The sequence below is a fragment of the Scomber japonicus genome, chromosome 16 (assembly GCF_027409825.1).
Source record: "Scomber japonicus isolate fScoJap1 chromosome 16, fScoJap1.pri, whole genome shotgun sequence".
NCBI lineage: Eukaryota > Metazoa > Chordata > Actinopteri > Scombriformes > Scombridae > Scomber > Scomber japonicus.
The window spans coordinates 10,296,702-10,315,082 of record NC_070593.1 but is presented as its reverse complement, the minus strand read 5'-3'; the positions used below and the strand labels follow the sequence as shown (position 1 = coordinate 10,315,082).

Here is an 18,381-nt window from a genome sequence, read left to right as displayed (position 1 = left end):
TGGTGTGAGTGGGTGTGTGATTGCGATGAGAGGCAGCATTTGGAAAGCCTCTGAAATACCTAAACTCTACCTGCATGATTTAAGCTTTCTCTTATTACACTCCCAGTGCTAGTGAGTTATTTCTCTGTTAGTGTAATAACACTATTAAATAAATTATGGACACTGACCACAACATCTCAGAGGAAGAAATACCACAAGATGATTGTTCATCTTTCAAAACATTAAAATATATAATTTAATACGGCTTCATTCCAACATATTAACACACATTTTGTAAAAATATTTTCTGATATCAGTATATATAATGCAACATCTGTGCTACATTACATTACATTAGTAAACAATACAACAGCCATGCTAGCAGCTGTCTGAGGCTGTGCTTTGAGCTAATGTAGCATGCTAGACTGCCCTCAGTGACAATGCTAACATGCTAACATGTTTAGCAGGTATAATATTTACCATGCTCACCATCTTAGTTTAACATGTTGATATGCTAACATTTACAAATTAGCACTAAAAACAAAGTACAGCTCAGGCTGTTGTAAATGTCATTAGTGTGTGAGTGTGTGTACCAAATTTCACAGTAATCCATGTCATAGTTGTTGAGACATTTCACAAATGTCAAATTCATGATGGTGCTAGAGGAAAAACTAAAGTCAGTATGATACATTATTGGTTTTTTTCATCATCTATGTCAACAGTTGGTGAAATATTTCAGTCTGAACCAATGTCTGACCAAAAGACCACTAGCTTGGCTAAATACTGCTCTAAAAATAGATAACATTGCATGGGAATCATTCATTTGGACTAACCACATTTTGCAAAATGAAAACAGAGTATATGATTTGAACTATGAACTTTAAGTGAAACCTGTAATGAGTTTTCCCTCGTACTGGACATAATTTGAACAAAGTCTGGGTGACATACTTTGGAATAATCTGGAGCAAGGATGACAGAAGGACATTACAAGTTGACTACATTTACCTTGATTGAACCCACAATTCCCAGCAGACACACAGAGAGAGAGAGAGATCTGTGAAGTTTATCAGGGCAGCTGCTGGTGATGAGAAAGTCTCCACTCACTCATCTCATCCTGCACCACGTCACTTCCCCTTTGCTCTCCCTGCCACAGTTTGCCCTCTTTATTCCTGAACCCAAATACGACTGCAAACGAAGGAGTGCAAAGGACTGCATCCTTAATGACTTGTGTAATAAATGATTCAGACCCTGAGGCTGTGGAGAACAAGCAAGGAACAGCTTAAGAGGAGGAACAGAAAAAGCAGTGGGAGAAAAGGGAAGAAAAGGGTGGTTAAAAGGGGGGAGAGTGAAGAAGGTAAAGGTGATGCATTAAAGGTTAAGAAGGGAAAGAGGACAATAAAACAGAGTGAAATGGAGGAAGAAAGAAGAAGTCTGGAGCAAAAGGAAACCAAGGAAGCTCAAATGATGAAAGGGCAAAACAGATCAGACAGAACATAGCAGTAGAGAGTGACTGAGATGCAGGCTTTCAGGTTTAGTCTACAGAGACCCAACCAGGAAAATAGAACAAGATACATTAGCTACAATATCCCTGTACTGCTAAAAATGACCCAGTAAGTGCAGGAAAAAAAAAAAAGCTCCGGCTCCGTACTTAGCATCATCAAAGAGAGAGAAAATCAGGCGTTATTGTATGTAAAACACACACAGAGCAGAGAGTAGAGTAAATAAATCATGTTTCATTCTGCTCCCCTCAGCAGAACAACAGCACGCAGCACCGCTCCACCACATCCAAGCGGATAACCACGGCATGAAAAAGTAATGACAATTAAAACATGCAAATAACTCCAAGCTCCATTAGGAGTGTCAACGTTGATTTAGCTCGTCACAAACTGTTTTATCATTGTCTGTCAGCAGTGCAGAAAACAGTGACTGATAAGAGAGAGAGAGAGAGAGAGAGACAGAGGGAGTGAAAAAAAGTATACACCATAAAACTAGTGATAAATTCTTTCTGAACTATTTGGGCTGCTGCCCCTGGAGGATTTTACAGGGAGGTGGTAGAAGGACAATCCCCGAAACGTGAACATGGCTCTCACGTATTATCTCACATCGCAAGACCTTGAGAGGAGACAGATACACACAGATGCTCCTGGCCATTTAGGAAAGGATGGGATAAGCGGAGGAGGCGGAGGGGGGGGAAGTTGTTGCCTGCATGCATCCCCGCTGAGCAGTCTCCAGATGAGTAGTTCAACAAGCTCAATGTGACATCGGCTCTCTGTACGCTCACTGCTCAACAAAGCCCTCCAACTAAGTTCTGTTTAAGCCACAAAATTCCTGTTGAGGTTTGGTAGAACTGGGTATCAAGTCATTATGATTATACTGTATGTAAGATTTAGTATTGTTTGATATTTCATTATTATAATATCATGATATGTTTAGATATTGTATATTCCAACTAAGTGTTTGAAGCTGTGATAATTAAATCCAATTTTCTGAGATTATTGATGTGTTCTCGCTTAATAACATGAAAAATGAATAATTCTACTTGTTTAATCATCACAATTAGTTTTAGAAGATCTTAAAGCAGCAACCCTCACTTTATATTTTGATATACATTATTGATATTGTGGGATTTGTATCATAATACTTGAGTTTGTCAATATCACCCAGTGTTAATACTGACCTGATTATTTCATCTATAAATGGTTCTTAATTAAAGATGTAGTGGGCCAAATACAGGCTGTAAGACTGAATCCTCACTCAACTCTAATAAACTTCACATAACAAGACAGGCTTGGGAATAGGGCTGCAGCTAACAGTTATTATAATCCATGAATCTGTTGATTATTTTCTTGATTCATTAATTGGTTGGTCTATGAAATGGGTTAGGGTTAGGGTTAAAAATGGTGAAAAATGTCAATCACCTTTTTCTAAAGCCCAAGCTGCAACCTAAAATGTCTTGTTTTGTCCCAACCAACAGTCCACCACCCAAAAATATTCAGTCTACTACAAAAGAAACCAGAAAATATTCACATTTAAGAAGAATTTTAGCACTTTTACTTGAAAATTACTCTTTACACTTCGTTTGAAAGCACAAAGCCTCACAATTCTATGTAAATCAATTGAAGATCCCAGTATAACTACGATAAAAGCTGCTTATTTTATAACAGGAGTGCAAACTAAACTGCAAAATCACAAGAAATTACATTTTTAGAATAGGATAAACACACAGTTGGGTTAAAACTCATTTTGACTATTTTTCTAGTAACCTTTAAGCATTTTAAAGTGAAAACCATTAAAGAAGAAAAACATTTTTCATTTTTAGACATGTGCACAGTAAAGGACTGCTTCATCAACTAGCTTTAAACTTCCTGAAAATGTACTTAAACTTCTCATATTTCAACCTGAACTATTGTTTTTTATGAAAGCCACAATGTTTTATTTACTTAATGTCTGATTTTAACTTCAGGACTGCAGCTGAAAGGTAGCACGGATCAGGTTTTAAATAGGAGAGTACTGTAGCTACGACAGGCTGACTGCAATGTTACAGTATGTCTGATGTTTGGTTGTACTTAGTGCTGTTACAACAGAAGCTGCCATTGTCAAAGTGTACTTTCACATGAATTAAATATTCCTTTGCGTGAGCAGCAGTCTTACAGTATATCCAACTTCATTCACTCTCTCTCACAGTTTATCCACACTGAGTGGACAGTAGCAGCATCTTGTCCATCCTGAGCTGCATCCCTTTTCCAAACTTCCCAGCTTTCTCTTCCTGTATATCACTACAAGCCTTACTAAACATTCCTCTGTTTCACATGCGTTTACTTAGTAATCTCTCGTCCGCTCTTTGACTTCAGTGAAAGCCCCATGACTTATTCATGCTGATGGATTTTCCCTGTATACAGCCTGGTCTGTCTTTTCCCACAGTCAACTCTTACTGGATGTGGACCAGTGGTCCCACAGCACCCAGTTACATGCCTGAGTCATGGTACCGCCAAGGCTTCCTGTCCTGCAGCCATGATCACAGGTCTTACTAAAGGGCCTGTCCTTGTCTGTTAGTTTACCGTCAAAGATGAACTGTCTGAGCCTCTGATAGGTGCAGCAGCTGAACATCAGATTAATGCACAAGTTGTCAAGGTTTCTTCATGCCGCAAAAAGCAATACTGTTCAATATTTGTACTCATGAGGATTAAGAAAAGATGCTATATGAGCACATCGACTGCAAACCTTGGCTGAAGTATAGCGTCAAACTCTAGGCGAGATTATATTTCCAAACAATAAACAGGAGAAATTTAAGGGCCTAAAAACTTGAAGAGGTTTTCCAAACACAGCTGAGGATAGCTGAAAGGTTAAAGGTCAAGGTCTCAGAAAAAACAACAACAATCAGGTAAGTGTGGCACAAACACTTATCAGCAACCAGGGCAACAGAAATATTCAGCATGTCAACTTCCAAGAAAGACATAAGAAAACTGATGAGTTGTTGAAATCAATAAATGCAAAACAGTGTTTTTCTCTATTGATTACTTATGTTTTTTGTATTATTGTTATTCTGTCCAACTTCATTCCCCTGCAGTCTTGATCAGATCTATCTAATAATAGCTACATAAAAAGTTTTAAAAAATCTTGACGTGCAATTGGCGGATCAATACGCTTGGCTCTGAATACTTCTCTGATTTAGGAAAGCTTCAAAGTTTGCTGCTTCACATATCAGTTGCCTCTGCAGTCTTCCAAATCAGTCAATACTTGAAATCTAGCAGAGGCAGGGATAGAAAGAAAAAAAAAAGGATGTTTCCCCTCTCTGTTCCTTCATCCTCTCCTCCATTTTCTTCATCTCACTAATGCACTCCTGTCATCAGGGAGTTGGATAGCATAGTGCAAGCTAACAAAAATCCACAGTGACGGCAAACCTCTCTCTTAAAACGTTAATAACACAGGCAGGCAGAAGTTAAAACTGTCAGAGAAATTGATTTTTTTTCTTCTTTTTCTTACAACTCCAAAGCAATCATGCATGGACAAAATAAAAAAATAAAAAAAATAAAAAAAAGGAGTCCGGGATCAAAACAAGCTAATACTTTGTTCTTTAGAACAATTTGTGAACGGTGAGGGCCATAAGGAGAGCAAACAACAAGCTTAAATGATGAATATGTTTGTTATTTTAAAGAAAAAGCAGCATATCGGAGTACATAACACTAGCTGGCAATGAATGGCTTTAAGGGGAAAAACATCACAACCTTTTTAGGAGTTTGCACTATGAATTATTCAAGGCCAAGTCAGTGAACAATTGGGGCAGAGCTACAGCTTCCTGAAAATAAATAAATTACTACCCAATACATTTAATAAAAAGGACCAATGTTATGGAAGCTCTGACTGTGTGTTTTTTTGCTGCCTATTTCAAGTTCTCACAACAGGATAACAAACTAACCTCACACTTGCTCATACATCACAGTCCAATCCCCCCCCCCCCCCCCCCCCCCCGTGATCCCGTCCTGGGGCTAAACACAAACACAAGTTGAGGGGACGGGAGGGGCGCAATTGGAAAAGTGTTATCTCTCTCATCTGTGAGGTTGTGTGGGGGGGTGGGGGGGTCACGAAAAAAGTCTCTCAAACACACACAGATGCACAAACACCCACAACTCTTCCATCAGGACCCCCTGTACCTTGCAGCTGCCTGAAACGTCCATCCAGGATGGAGTTGAAACAGATGTTGGAGGTGCTGTAACTCAGCCAACGCGCTCGCTTCATACTCTTGGCTGAGGAAGAAGAGGAAGAGGAGGAGGGGTGGTGGAGGGCGGGGGGAGGCTGAGGGCGAGAGGGGGCCTGACGTCTCGGGGTGCAAGAGGAGGATGATGAGGAGGATGATGAGAAGGGAGAGAGTCTCACGGGTGCCACGGTGAGCGGGATGTGCAAGTGGGTGCCGTTCCTCTCCAGGTGGTGCTCTGGCTCCTGTTTCTTGCTGCTACTTGCCCTCCCTGTCTTCCTGCTTTCGGATCTCTGGGCCCGGTGGACCGGTGGGGTGCTCCTGCTCCGGCTGCTGCTCATGCCAACCCGCGATGGGGCCTCTTTTTCGGCTAGGGCATAAGGCCGACTGGCAGCCTCCTTTGTCCCTCCGCCGCTGCTGCTCCGGATGGATGTGGTCTCCCTGCTGCTGGCCTTCAGGCTGATCTTGACCTCTCGGAGTCGGGGTTGGCTCATGGGGGCAGCGCGCAGCAGGCACGGGCTGCTCATCCTGACCCCCACACAACAGCGACAACAACAGCACGCAGCCCCGGAGCCGGCAGAGGAGCTTGGCACTCCACGTCTCTCCTCTTCTCTGTCTCTTGGCTCTCTGTCCTCCTTTTCCAGATCCCTCTCACACGTACTCCTGCCCCCTCCCTCCCTCCCTCCCTCCTACCCACCCTCCCTCCTCCTGTTTCTTTCTTTCTAACTCTCTCCTCTCTGCTGGTGTGATGATGCTGTGCCTCCACTCTCAGGCGGCACGAGGGCTCAGGCAGCCTTCAGCTCAATTCAGAGTGGTTTCTCTAGCCCCATCCATGCATACAATATGTTTCAATACATCCACGTGCTTCCAATGAGCCTTGTGAGACTCCCTCCCACAGCCCAGTACTCCCACACAGTCGTGACATCACTGAATGTGAAGTGTATGACAAGCACAGTTGTGATTTCCTACATAAATCTACCCATCCCAAAAGAATATGTCTTTTCCTTAGGCTTACGTAAGGCGCACTGTAAATGACTGGATATTCATGTGTTCTGTATGTGCTTTGAAGGCACACAGGGTGCCTATTTTTGAGTTCACAAGCTGTAAATCGGCAGCAGGTGTCATTCACAGTCTCCCTCATCTCCTGCTTCACTTTCCTCCCTCCTTCTCCCACTCCCTCCCTCTGTCTCTCTCACTCTGACAGGAAACACTGATTGCATTACAGAAACATCAGTGCAGCAGCACTCTAACACAATATCACCAACACCCACACAGAAACCTTCATCACTTAAAGAGACAGTGAGGGAGAGCAAGAAGAGTCGGGAGAGCTGCAGGATAAAACGGTCCTGACAGGAAGCGAGCTATTTCGGCCACCCAGAAGTAGAGCTGGTTATCAGATGTTAACAATTTTTTGGTACCACCCCAAGTGTGTCTGCATTGAGTAGCAGAAACTGTCAGGTACTGAAAGCTGGTGTTTACTTGCTCTTTGATAAGATAGTTCCTGATTTTAAGTTATAATCCTAAAGATTTTAAAGTCTTTTTCCAAGTTTTTGAACTATTTATGTGTGGTGTGTTTCTTGCAGGAGCCATTTGATGTATTTGCATTCTGTGACTGTCTCTCGGCTTCAGTCTGAGTCACTCAACTTCAAGGAAATTACCAAAATTGCCGACTCTGACTCTGAGAGAGACACCCGCTTCTCTTTGAGGGAGCTCTCAAAGAATCCATGCAGCAATGAGGATTCTGGGAGAACTAATCCACCTTAACAATCACTTACATGAACATTAGATCTTCAACAATACCAAAAGTCTCGCTCAGAGGGAAGAGTTAGGGGCCTTGGAGAGAGCTGATATGAGGATGTGAGTGGAGTAGTTGAATTATAAAGGCCTGTACACCTGTGCAAATGATTGAATGGTACTAGTCAGCTGGTAGCCAAGCAATGAATGACGATGAATTACCCAATGATTAAAAAAGCATGAATGAAGGAGAGGATTCCAATCAGTTCCTCTGGTGCTCTGCGCCTGAACTACCACAGTGCTCAGAACAACGTATCAGATGAAATGTTAATAAAGAAACGTACAATCATGAGGTCAGTGTCAGAAGACATTGTTTTGTTTTTTAGTCTTCTTTATTAAAATTATGTGATGGGATCAATCTTCTCATATTATGGTTCGTTTGGATGTGATTTTATCTGAGTAGCAATTCTTCGTTACCGAAGGTGCTTTTGTTGCCCCGAGTGGACGATACATGTGTTAACAATAATAAAGCATCAAATGATGATGTGTAATGCAAAACGAGTTGTCGTAGTGACAAACCTACTGAGAGTTATCCCTCGATCTGCATTGCCCCTCAGCTCTAAAGTGCTTTTTAATGTCTGTCAACTCACTGTTGTGGTTTCACAGCCTGTTAGTGCTTCGGCTCACGCTCACCACCCTCAGCAGTGACGTTTCCAGAAGGCACACACAGGTGTTTTCATTGAATCTACTGTACACTATCTGCCCATCATCAAACTGCAGACAAAGTTAGCAGCCAGTTAGCAGCTAAAGAAACACATATTTCCCTCAGACGCTGGTGGTGAGTAGAACAGTTAAAATGAAAGTGAATATTGGATCTAATATTCATCAAGTGGACACCTGATGAGCGGCTGTAACCCAGGAAGTAGAGCGGGTCATCCACTAATTGGAACATTTGCAGTTCGATTCCCGGCTCTTCCAGTCCACATGTCAAAGTGTCCTTGGGCAAGATACTGAACCCTGCACCGGCACCCCGCGTGGTAGCTTTCCAGTACTGGTGTGTGTGAGTATGTGTGTGAATTGGGTGGATGTGGCTTGTAGTGTAATAGCTCTTTGAGTGTTTAGTAGGCTAGAAAGGTGCTATATACATGCAGTCAATTAACCATTTACCAACATAACTCCAAATACATGCTATGACTGTTTCTGCTCACATGTCTCTATAAATTTGCAACTGTTTGCAAACACCGTCACTATGTATATCTTTATTAGATAATATGTTGCATTGTTGTGCCTCTGAAAATCAACTGATGTGCCACCAGTAACTTTTTCCAATCAAAACTATTTTAAATAAGTACATTTCTAGTATGGCTGCAGAAGAACATATTTATATCCTCAAAGGTAATGTTTAAAGAAAAGGACAGCACCATAACTATTATCACAAATGTACAAACTTGAGCTATTTAATGCTACCCAGACCCACGTGTCTTCTCCACAGTGTCAAACTCGTGTCTTACAACCTCGTGGTTGACCTCTTCTGTGTCTGAGGATTTACAGGCATGAACATGGTATGACCCTCGACTCCCCTTTTCTGTTACACTTCCATCCATCGCAGAAACACTGCTATTTTAAAACCTCGAGCTGCCGGCCCACAGGTGGGTCAAAGCTTACAAGCTTAGCCAGAAATGCCAGAGATCTGTGCTATGGTGGGCAGACGGGGAAGGCAGCTGTCCAGATCGGTCAGACGGGGAACATTCAGGGAATGTGCAAGTGATCCTGGTTACTTGCAGAGGGTGTGGAGCGGTGTCAGATCTCAGCTGCTTGGGGATGTGTGACACCACGAGATAGACACACACACACACACACACAAACACACACACAACAACACCTGCAGATCCCTAGCTGGGAGCTTTGGAATAAAATCAACTATTGTCTGGAGTGTGATTTTGTAATTATTTGACTAAATTTGAGTGAAGGTCAGTATATCCAAATATGCCGAAGTTAAACAGACAGTCACCCATTATAGCTCATCCTTTCTGCCCTTCCCATGCTCTTAAAAAGACACTGTCATCTCAAAAATTTGCCACACAAATGCCTCAGAGAGGACACAGCCTGTTTACTATGCAGGCACTCACCTGCAAGGGCCTTGATGCGCGAGCGCTCAAACAGCCTAGCAGAGCTGTTGTCATTGTCTAGTTCCTCATCACAGAGGTCAAAGCGGGTGTTGATGTGGCTGTACTGCTGCGTGATCTCAGCATTGTCAAAGTCTGTGGTGGAAGTCATGGCGGTAGCCAGCGTGGCAAGCAGGTCAGGGGACGGCAGCCGGCGTCCTCAAGTGCTCTGGGTGAAGAAGGAGATGTGCGGTGGGGAGGAAAATGGCAGGATGACCTGGAGGAATTCTGAAACAGAGAGTGAACACACAGATGTTTTATGATTGATTATGATGATTATATGGGGTTCAGCAGTGGAGCCGAAATGATTAATGAATTAGTCGATTGACAGAAAATGAATTAGCAACCGTTTTTCATCATCAAGTCATAGTTTTAGTAATTATCTGGTTCCAGCTTTTCAATCATGAGGATTTGCTGCTTTTCCTCATCTCATACGATAGTAAACTAATTGTTTTGGTGGATTTGGACTGTCGCTCATGGTAAATAACATCTGATGGCTCCATGATTAATCAACAACCTGATGATTTAACTCATAATGTATATAATGATTCTTTGTCTTATTCAGCAAATATAAAGTAATAATATCATCAGAAATCCGTTAAGAGCAACAGAAACAAAAGTCTAAGAATAAAAAACAGTCTGTGTCACCTTTTTGCCTGACTTCCAAAAACAAAACAACACTGTCTCCCTGATCACTGAGAAATCTGATTGATCTGACTTTCAGCTGACTGATGACCTGCACTGTTATCAGTCTAGATAATTAGATTTCAATCATCACCTACAAATAGAAAAAATAAATGACACTGCAACATGATTTCACATAATTTGAGCGTTAATGATGCAGACATTTTATCACACGGACTGCTTCAAACAGCTAAAAGAGAAATCATGAACAACAAAGTTATTCAAGTTTACAAACCCAACTGCTCTATGATTCTCTACTTCAAAAGATACTGTGGTGACAGGAGGGAAAATTAATGATAATAGGCTCACTGCAGTTTAGGTGACAGCGTGTATTTTGCTGTTAAGGGTTTTTTTTTTCCAGTGTGAAGGGCTGCATCTAAACCTGGCACCAGAATTTCATTTATGCAGTTTTGGACATTTCTAAAGTACGTGATCACAGATATTTCACAGATACATTTTAACACAGAAATCTCGCCATTTGTAGCTTCCAAGCGAGCCCCTGTGGCGCCCATGAACTCCATTTTGTGCATGTCACTTTGCTGAACTGTCGCCCTGCAGTGTGCGACTGTGTATTCTTTGTGTGGAATGGCGGGTGAAGGGTAGACGCTCAGATAGCTCTATCTGGGTGCAGCATAGCTCTCTTATCATGTCACACAGGGGGAGGGCAACCCCTCTGTACTGCAGAACACGATGAAACCGCCTTCTTTTAAATGATGCAGCTCACGCAGTTTGAACTGAGTGTTTGTGTGTGTGTGCATTTTACTGTTGGCGGGTATCTTGAAGAATAAGTGTGTGAGGTGAAGTGAGGCGGAGAATCCAATGTGTGTTTGTACAAAAAGCAGAAAAGAAAAGAAACATGGCAGAGTGTCATTACTGTATGTGCCTCAGAGTGCATGCAATGACTGTCACAACATTAGAGATTTATGTGATACCATTAGATCAGAGATATGACAAACAATCTCCATTTTTTGCTATTACTATATTTTTAAGATTTTATGAAATTAACTTTTTTTAAATAGCCTAATTGAATTTAGTTCCACAATGAGAGGAGTAATGCACTAATTTAATCAAGTAAAGTACATAGATGGTCATTTTAAGGAAACTATAAGATAATGAAATTAACATAAAAAAGTGATAGAAGTATTTAGATCCCTAAATTGAGCAAACCTAGCAACAGCAAGTACATATATCTAATTACAAACAGAAGTCCTATATTCTTAACTTTATTCAAGTAAAACATACATGCAATGATATTTTTTGCATAAAAAATCTTAATCTGCAAAGTAACTATAGTTTTCAAATAGATGTTATATAGTAAAACATATTATATTTGCCTCTGAAAGTAACTGAAGTATTTCAGTGAGCGTACTCCTGGCATGAATTCATCATGAGACCACAGTGAATGTTTCAAAGAAGAGGCCCTCAGTGATGCACAATGACAGCATCTTACAGGTCTCCCTCCTCCTGCTGCTCTGTATCAGTCCTCTGCAGAGGGCTGTTATCAGCCTGGGGATACTCCACCCACCAGTGGGGATCCCCTTATCACTTCACACACAACCTGGACAGGACTACTGCATAACATACTCTTTACAGACGCTACACACCAATATCCACAGACTGCCAATATGCACTGTACTGTATACAAAACCCATAAGACCCTAATCATGTCCAAGGACCGACTGACTGCTCAACTTAGCAGCCAAACACAAACCACAGCAAATTGTGTGAGTGAGCTGGGACTTGTAGTGGGAGCTTGTACACAATGATAGCAGAGCAAGCTGTATTTAGAGCTCTATAAAGGCCTCCTCCTTATAGACAGTCCTGTGACAGAAAGGTCACAAGTTAACCGCCTGCCACAGCAGCAAGTGTGTGCCTGTCAATGGAGAAATGTCCTCTTGTGGTGTCCTTGAGCAAAAGACAGAACTCCTATACACGGATGCGGGACAAATTAAAAGAAAAATTAACATGAAGTGTCACCATGTGCTGCCAAAGCACCTTCAATGCACCTAGGCATTGAATCTACAGTCTCTGAAGTCTACTGGAGGGATGAACATCATTATACCAAAAGATATTCCCTCATTTGATGTTTTGATGATGGTGATGAGAGCACTGTCTAAGACATCAGTCTCCCATAGGTGTTTAATGATGTCTTTCCTATAGATCTAAAAGCAGTCTCTGTTCTTATTGAAACAGCAGCCAGCTGAGCAGTCTTTGTGACTGAAGCTCCTGCCATCAGTGCCCCAACAATGAACCCTCTTTAAAGTCACTTAGATATTTTCCTCTTGCCATCTTGATACAAAATCATAATCTGCTCAGCATTTTTATACAGGCGACAGAGCATGATTTGATGTTAATTGCTTAATTGTACCATGTAGTGCACCTGCGTGGAAGCATCTGCTTTCCTAATGCGTCTCCACTCATTTGTTCAGGAATTTCCTTTAATTTGTCGCCCATCTGTAACTGCTTACTTACAGTTGGTCACCCAGGCCAAAATAAAAGCTCCAAACTCAATGAGATGCAATCACTGGCATGAAATACTGAGTGAGGGGGATAAACACCTGTACACTATTGTACATTTGAGGCATTTCAATTTCCAGTAAGTCAACAATTAACATTTTTTGTTGCCATTTCTATTTTCAAAAACTTTAGTCTATAAAGTGTTTTAAAAAAGTAACAATATTGCAAGTTCCCAGAAAAACTAATAGTCCAAGACATGCTACCTACAATTAAAATACACCATAAAAAAATGAACTCATTACATTTAAACATTTTCCTTTATAAATTACTTAAATGACTGATGATGAAAAGTTGCAGTTACTATAGGAATCAACTAACTGGTTAAACAACTATGTGTTTTAGCACTAGTTTGCATGTGTCTGAATTTGCCAAAGCTAACACCACATGAATATATAAATGATGTAGTTGTACTATCAGTCATATTATCATTGTTAGCATTAAAAGGTACTGGGCATAACTCAGATATCAGGTTGATACAGGTGACACATTATTGAGCTATTATTGGTCTCTACTGATATGACAAATTATTTTGGCAGCACTTATTCTCTCTGTCACTTGTAGTGGATAAAGTCCTCTCTTCATGGTCCAGTAAATACAATATTTTCCTGGCTGCACCTTGTGAACTCATTACAGAGAGGCCCTGGATAATTTCTCAAAAGTAGAAAAATGCCAAAACAGATCATAAAAAATGTCAGCTGGAATTTCGCCACATATTCAAGTGATGCTTAACCTCAGAGGAGATTTTTTTTTTAAAGTTCCTTTTTGCTGGAAATAACAATAATGCAACATGAGTTATGATTTCTGTGGATGCGGCGCTTGTAAAAATGGTTAAAAGGTGCGAATGAGATTTTTATATGTATGTTTTGCTGAGTTTGGATATAAAGTAAATATAAAATAAATTCTCTGAAGCTACAAAAACAATACTTTGTTTTTTTAAGGTGTGAAAAAAATAATGTCTTTTCTGCTGCTTGTGATTTTAATTGACTGCACCAGTTTCTCTTGTTTGTTGTTACAGCAGAATTACAATGTAAACACGTATTTACAATGTAAACATCAAATCAACGCCGGTAAGCTTTCCCCTGGCTGCACACTGAGGCGCACAACACATTAGCTGGCGAGGAGTGAGCATATTATTCGGAGTAACACAGAGTCAGATGGAAAGGATGAAACAGGAGATGGGTGTGGTTCGAGATGTGTAACCTACAGTGTGTGTATGAAACTGTAGCGGCGGCAGCAGCAGCAGCAGCAACTGGATTGTGGAGAAGGGAGGCTTGTGGTCCAGGAGAGAGTAAATCTGAGACATAAACACAAAGTGGACAGAGATCAATATGGATGATGAAGAGGAGGAAGAGGAGGAGAAGGCTGGTAACTGGGATGAGTGACCACTGAAGTCTGCAGCTTTCTCCTCAAACTGCCAATATGAACAAACTAATTATTACTCATGAATTCGATCAAGATATAATGAGTGTAAAAAGCCTCTGTTTAGCATAATCCATACTTGCACCACTGTGTAAACAAGCTGTGTGTGTGGGGGGGGGGGGGGGTATAAAAAAGCATGGTTGTGGTCAATATTGTTTTGACTGGAACAATACTGAGCCCGATCTTGTGAGAGGTCATAAGGAATCGATAGTAAACTATTCCTGGAGTGTGTTTACACAAAAGTTCCTGCTGGTCCAGACATAGCGACACACTCACACTTGTCCTTTTAAGGGGAATGAGGGAGAAACTTTTGTACAGGCAACAGTTCATTACAAAAGCCACAACAGTGCAAGGACATTTTATACATTGTTAGGTGCTGTAAGACAGAGAAAATACATAATAATAGACTTCAGCTTAGGTTAACATCAGTGGTGGAATGTAACAAAGTACATTTACTCAAGTACTGTACTGAAGGACACATTTGAGTTACTTGAGTTTGAGTATTTTGGTTGCATACTGCTTCTACTGCACTTCATTTAAGGGGGAAATACTGCACATACTTCATTTATTTAACAATTTGAGTTACATTACAGATTCAGATTTATCATATAAAACATGGTTATCTAATAAAATTATGCATTGTAACAGAATAATACTTCAAATTAGCTCTACTTAAACAATAACTATAGCTCAGCTTTAATGGAACAATGCTATTTCTTTATTAAAGCATCAGTAACAATAATTCAGCTATATAATGTAGGCCTATAATAGAAGCCTTTTCGGAGTACTTTAAACATATCTAGTTAATAATCTTACTTCATAATATGTAAATTACATTCTAAATGTAGGACTTTTACTTGTAATAGAGTATTTTCACATTGCAATACTGTTTCCTTTACTTGATTAAAGGTTCTGAATGCCTTACTCTTGGTGAGTTACAAACAACCTTTCGAAGAGCGCACTTTTTCACGCGCAAATACGCACAGCGGCGTCATTGTGCGTAAATGCGACTATCGCGCCTGCTGCGGCCTACTTACAGTCAGAGATAAGAGTGAAAACTCAAGAATTTAAACGAGGCGAAGTTTCAACAAGTGACTACATGTAGTAGCCGGAGAACATTTGGTAATCTAAATTAAATAAACAGTCTGAGCGCATTTGAAAACGACGTCATTATTTAACATGGCAGCCTTGTCCAACAGGTGGTTTGGAGGAAACTTTAAACTCCCCCCATAATAACAACGGCAAACAATTGTAGGCGAAATGGAAAGAGCGCCGTTCAGTGACAGGGACTATTTGGCCGAAGATCAATAATTTTATTTAACAATGCCCCATTAGCAGCGCCTTCAATTTACACTTACTTGCTTCTGGATGTTGTCCCGTCAGAAAGTGTTTATGTTGAGCCTTCTCCGTGCCAATAAACCAATTATAATCCCATTGAAGCAGCAGGGTCCTGGTCAGAGCGGAGGTCTCCACAGCGCGAGGAGGGCACGGTCCTGAAAGGGGGATGAGGGAAAGGGGCTGTAGGCGCCGCGCGCTCCACGGTCATTCCCGAAAGCCAGCGACTGACCCACCCTGCCGGGTTAAAAATAAAGTGGGCGCATCCAGTACATGATCTGTGCGCGCAGGGGAAGGACATTCCTGACAAGAGCTGGTGACTCTAAATGGCAGAGACACTTCTGATCTCCTGAGCACTCCCCCACTCCACTCCAGTGCACCCCGCCCCGACCCTGGCTCTAATCGCACACATAACACCCACCCATCGAGACCCTTTCAGAAATGTCACCTCCACTGCCGCCTGTATGAGCGTGTGTATGTGCCATTTACAAGCAGAGAGGTCTGGACATGCAGAGGAGTGCTGGAGACAGATCCCTCACATTACAAAGGATGTCCATCAGTTAGTACCAGAAATAAAACACCTGTCAGATATAATATGACACACACACACACACACACACACACACACACACACATTCACATACACAGAAACTTTTTATAGTCTTGTTGATTTTATGCTTGAGGAATTTCTTTGGAACAAAACCGGTCACACCTCTGGTATCAATAAAATGACAGCTGTCTTAAAGAAAGTATCCCAATAAGATGATCTGGATTAAAAACAACATGATTTTTAAAATATTACAATAAGGTAGTAAAGAAGGCGTTTACTGTATATTATCTGCATGTGTTCAATGAACACTTTTAGGTGAAGTCAGTAAGATTCTGTTTTGAAGTCTGGATCAATAAAATGAAATGTTACTTAAACTTAAAAAAATCATACTTGATGTTTCTCAATATCCGGCATGATGCCTGAATTTTTGGGGGCCAATAATAATTCTTTTTTCATGTAACAAAAAAGTTAAGGATTTCTTCAGACTTGGTTTAGGATATATAAATGCTCAGAATATTTTGTTCTGTGGTTTTCCCACCCCAAAAAAAGTTCAATTACGTAGTTAAAAATTCTTAAAATTATATCTACTCCTCCCAGCTTCAAATGATTCTTCAAAGCTTGTCTGGAGGGGATCTTTAAACTCAGATTTTTAATGAGCACAGAGAAGCTTTTACTTTTCAGCAGGTGAATGTGAAAACAGCCTTCAAGTCTCAAACTCAGTACATAGATCACTCTGCACAGTGAAAGATAAAATTAATTCTAAAATCACATCTACTATTGACACTTTTTTTAAAGTCTTGGTAAGCTGATAAACAAATCCACAAATGAGAAAACAACAAATCATTTAAAAATATGTATTGTCTCCATAAAACATGGCCAAACATGTGGCCACATTACATCTTATTAGCGACAGGAAGCAGAGTGTTTATAACAAAATACATTTACAATACATTGTACAAACATAAATAAAAATGCCTTTTCACACAAAAACACTTTAAAATATAAAAGATGTACAAAAAAGATATCAGTACAAAAAAGTTGTGACGACGTTCCTTCACTCTTCACTACTTCAGTATTTTTGTTCCTTTCTCTTTGGTTCCCTCGGGAACGTCTTCAGTCACAACCTGGGCCGCAGCTGCAGTGCCAAAACAGTCCTGAAACTTCAACTACTGTAAATAATATGGCTTCATATCTGGATACAGCTGACGCAGCTTTGACTGAGAACAGTCCTGTCTTTGATCAGCTTCTGCATAGTTTCAACACTGTACAAACAAAAACCAAAACACCTTTTTAATATGAACATCAATAAATGCATTTTTAACAGTTTTTGTGCAAGCTGCTGTAAACAGCATCATGCTTTGCTCATTAAAAAAAACAATCAACTATAAAACACATTCAACAGCATTTCAAACAGAAGGCAACAGAAACTAAATAAATACTAGAAACTTCATAAAATGGGTGAGAACCAAAGCCCTTAAAACCCAGCTTACGCTTATTTAGGGTACCGTGTAGTACTACTGAAAAAAAAAAAGAGGTAAGGGGTCTGGGTCGGCTACAGAACGTCATCCTTAGAGCTTCAGCAGGCCAAATGCTTCCTGAACCAGTGACCTATGGTTCAAAGTACATCAGCCTGCAAGCCCTTTGACTTATTATATCTGAAAAGTAATCAACTTTCCAACTCCGTCTCTCCATGTTTGTGCTACAAAACGTGTTTTTGGACTAAATTTTTCTGAAGAGAGGGTTAAAGAAAAAAACCAACAGAGCCTGCACAGATAAACATAGTAATAGTATTCCATCAATACACCACCCGTACTATACAATACATAGCTTACATACCGTTGTCCCTTTTTGCAGAAGTGGAAAGACATTTGAAATACATTTTCTGCACAATTACAGTCATCAAGTGGTTAAGATTTGCAGTTTCCTGGTAAATAAGTGGAACAATACAGCTCAGCTCAGATGTGGTAAATTTCACTTGCGGTACATTGACTTAAATTGCTAACATACGCATGCTAAAATGTTCAACACAAACAATGATAATGCTAACTTGCAGATGTTAAGCAGGTGTATTGTGTACAATATTCATACGGTTAGTTTAACTTGTGGGCATGTGAACATTTGCTATATAAATCAAAGTACTGGACACATGGACATTCAGGAGAAGTCTGGATATCAGTAGAGCCATGCTGCTAGCATGGCTGAAAAGAAACTTACATGCCTTTCGAAACACTTGCTGTATCAGTCATATCAACCTCATCAGTGACCCAAAGTAGGATATAACTAAGCATTTAAGTATTTGCAACAAC

The 18,381-nt window shown here is 40.5% G+C and overlaps 1 protein-coding gene across 3 annotated transcripts in view; it reads right to left on the bottom strand.

Annotated features, from left to right (window-relative positions):
- Positions 1-15,801, bottom strand: part of sptb (spectrin, beta, erythrocytic) — a 42,976-nt gene extending 27,175 nt beyond the window's left edge. Inside the window, exons 1-3 of one of the 3 annotated variants that reach the window (XM_053336372.1) lie at positions 15,549-15,801; positions 13,976-14,065; positions 9,535-9,798 (exon numbers count right to left, since the gene is read on the bottom strand). In XM_053336372.1, coding sequence (XP_053192347.1) covers positions 9,535-9,682 — 148 coding nt within the window. In that variant the 5' untranslated portion in view covers positions 9,683-9,798; positions 13,976-14,065; positions 15,549-15,801. Of the gene's footprint in view, positions 1-9,070; positions 9,171-9,534; positions 9,799-13,975; positions 14,066-15,548 lie in introns of those variants that run through there. The other 2 variants (XM_053336373.1, XM_053336374.1) reach the window with 2 other exon arrangements.
- Positions 15,802-18,381: the final 2,580 nt, after the last annotated feature.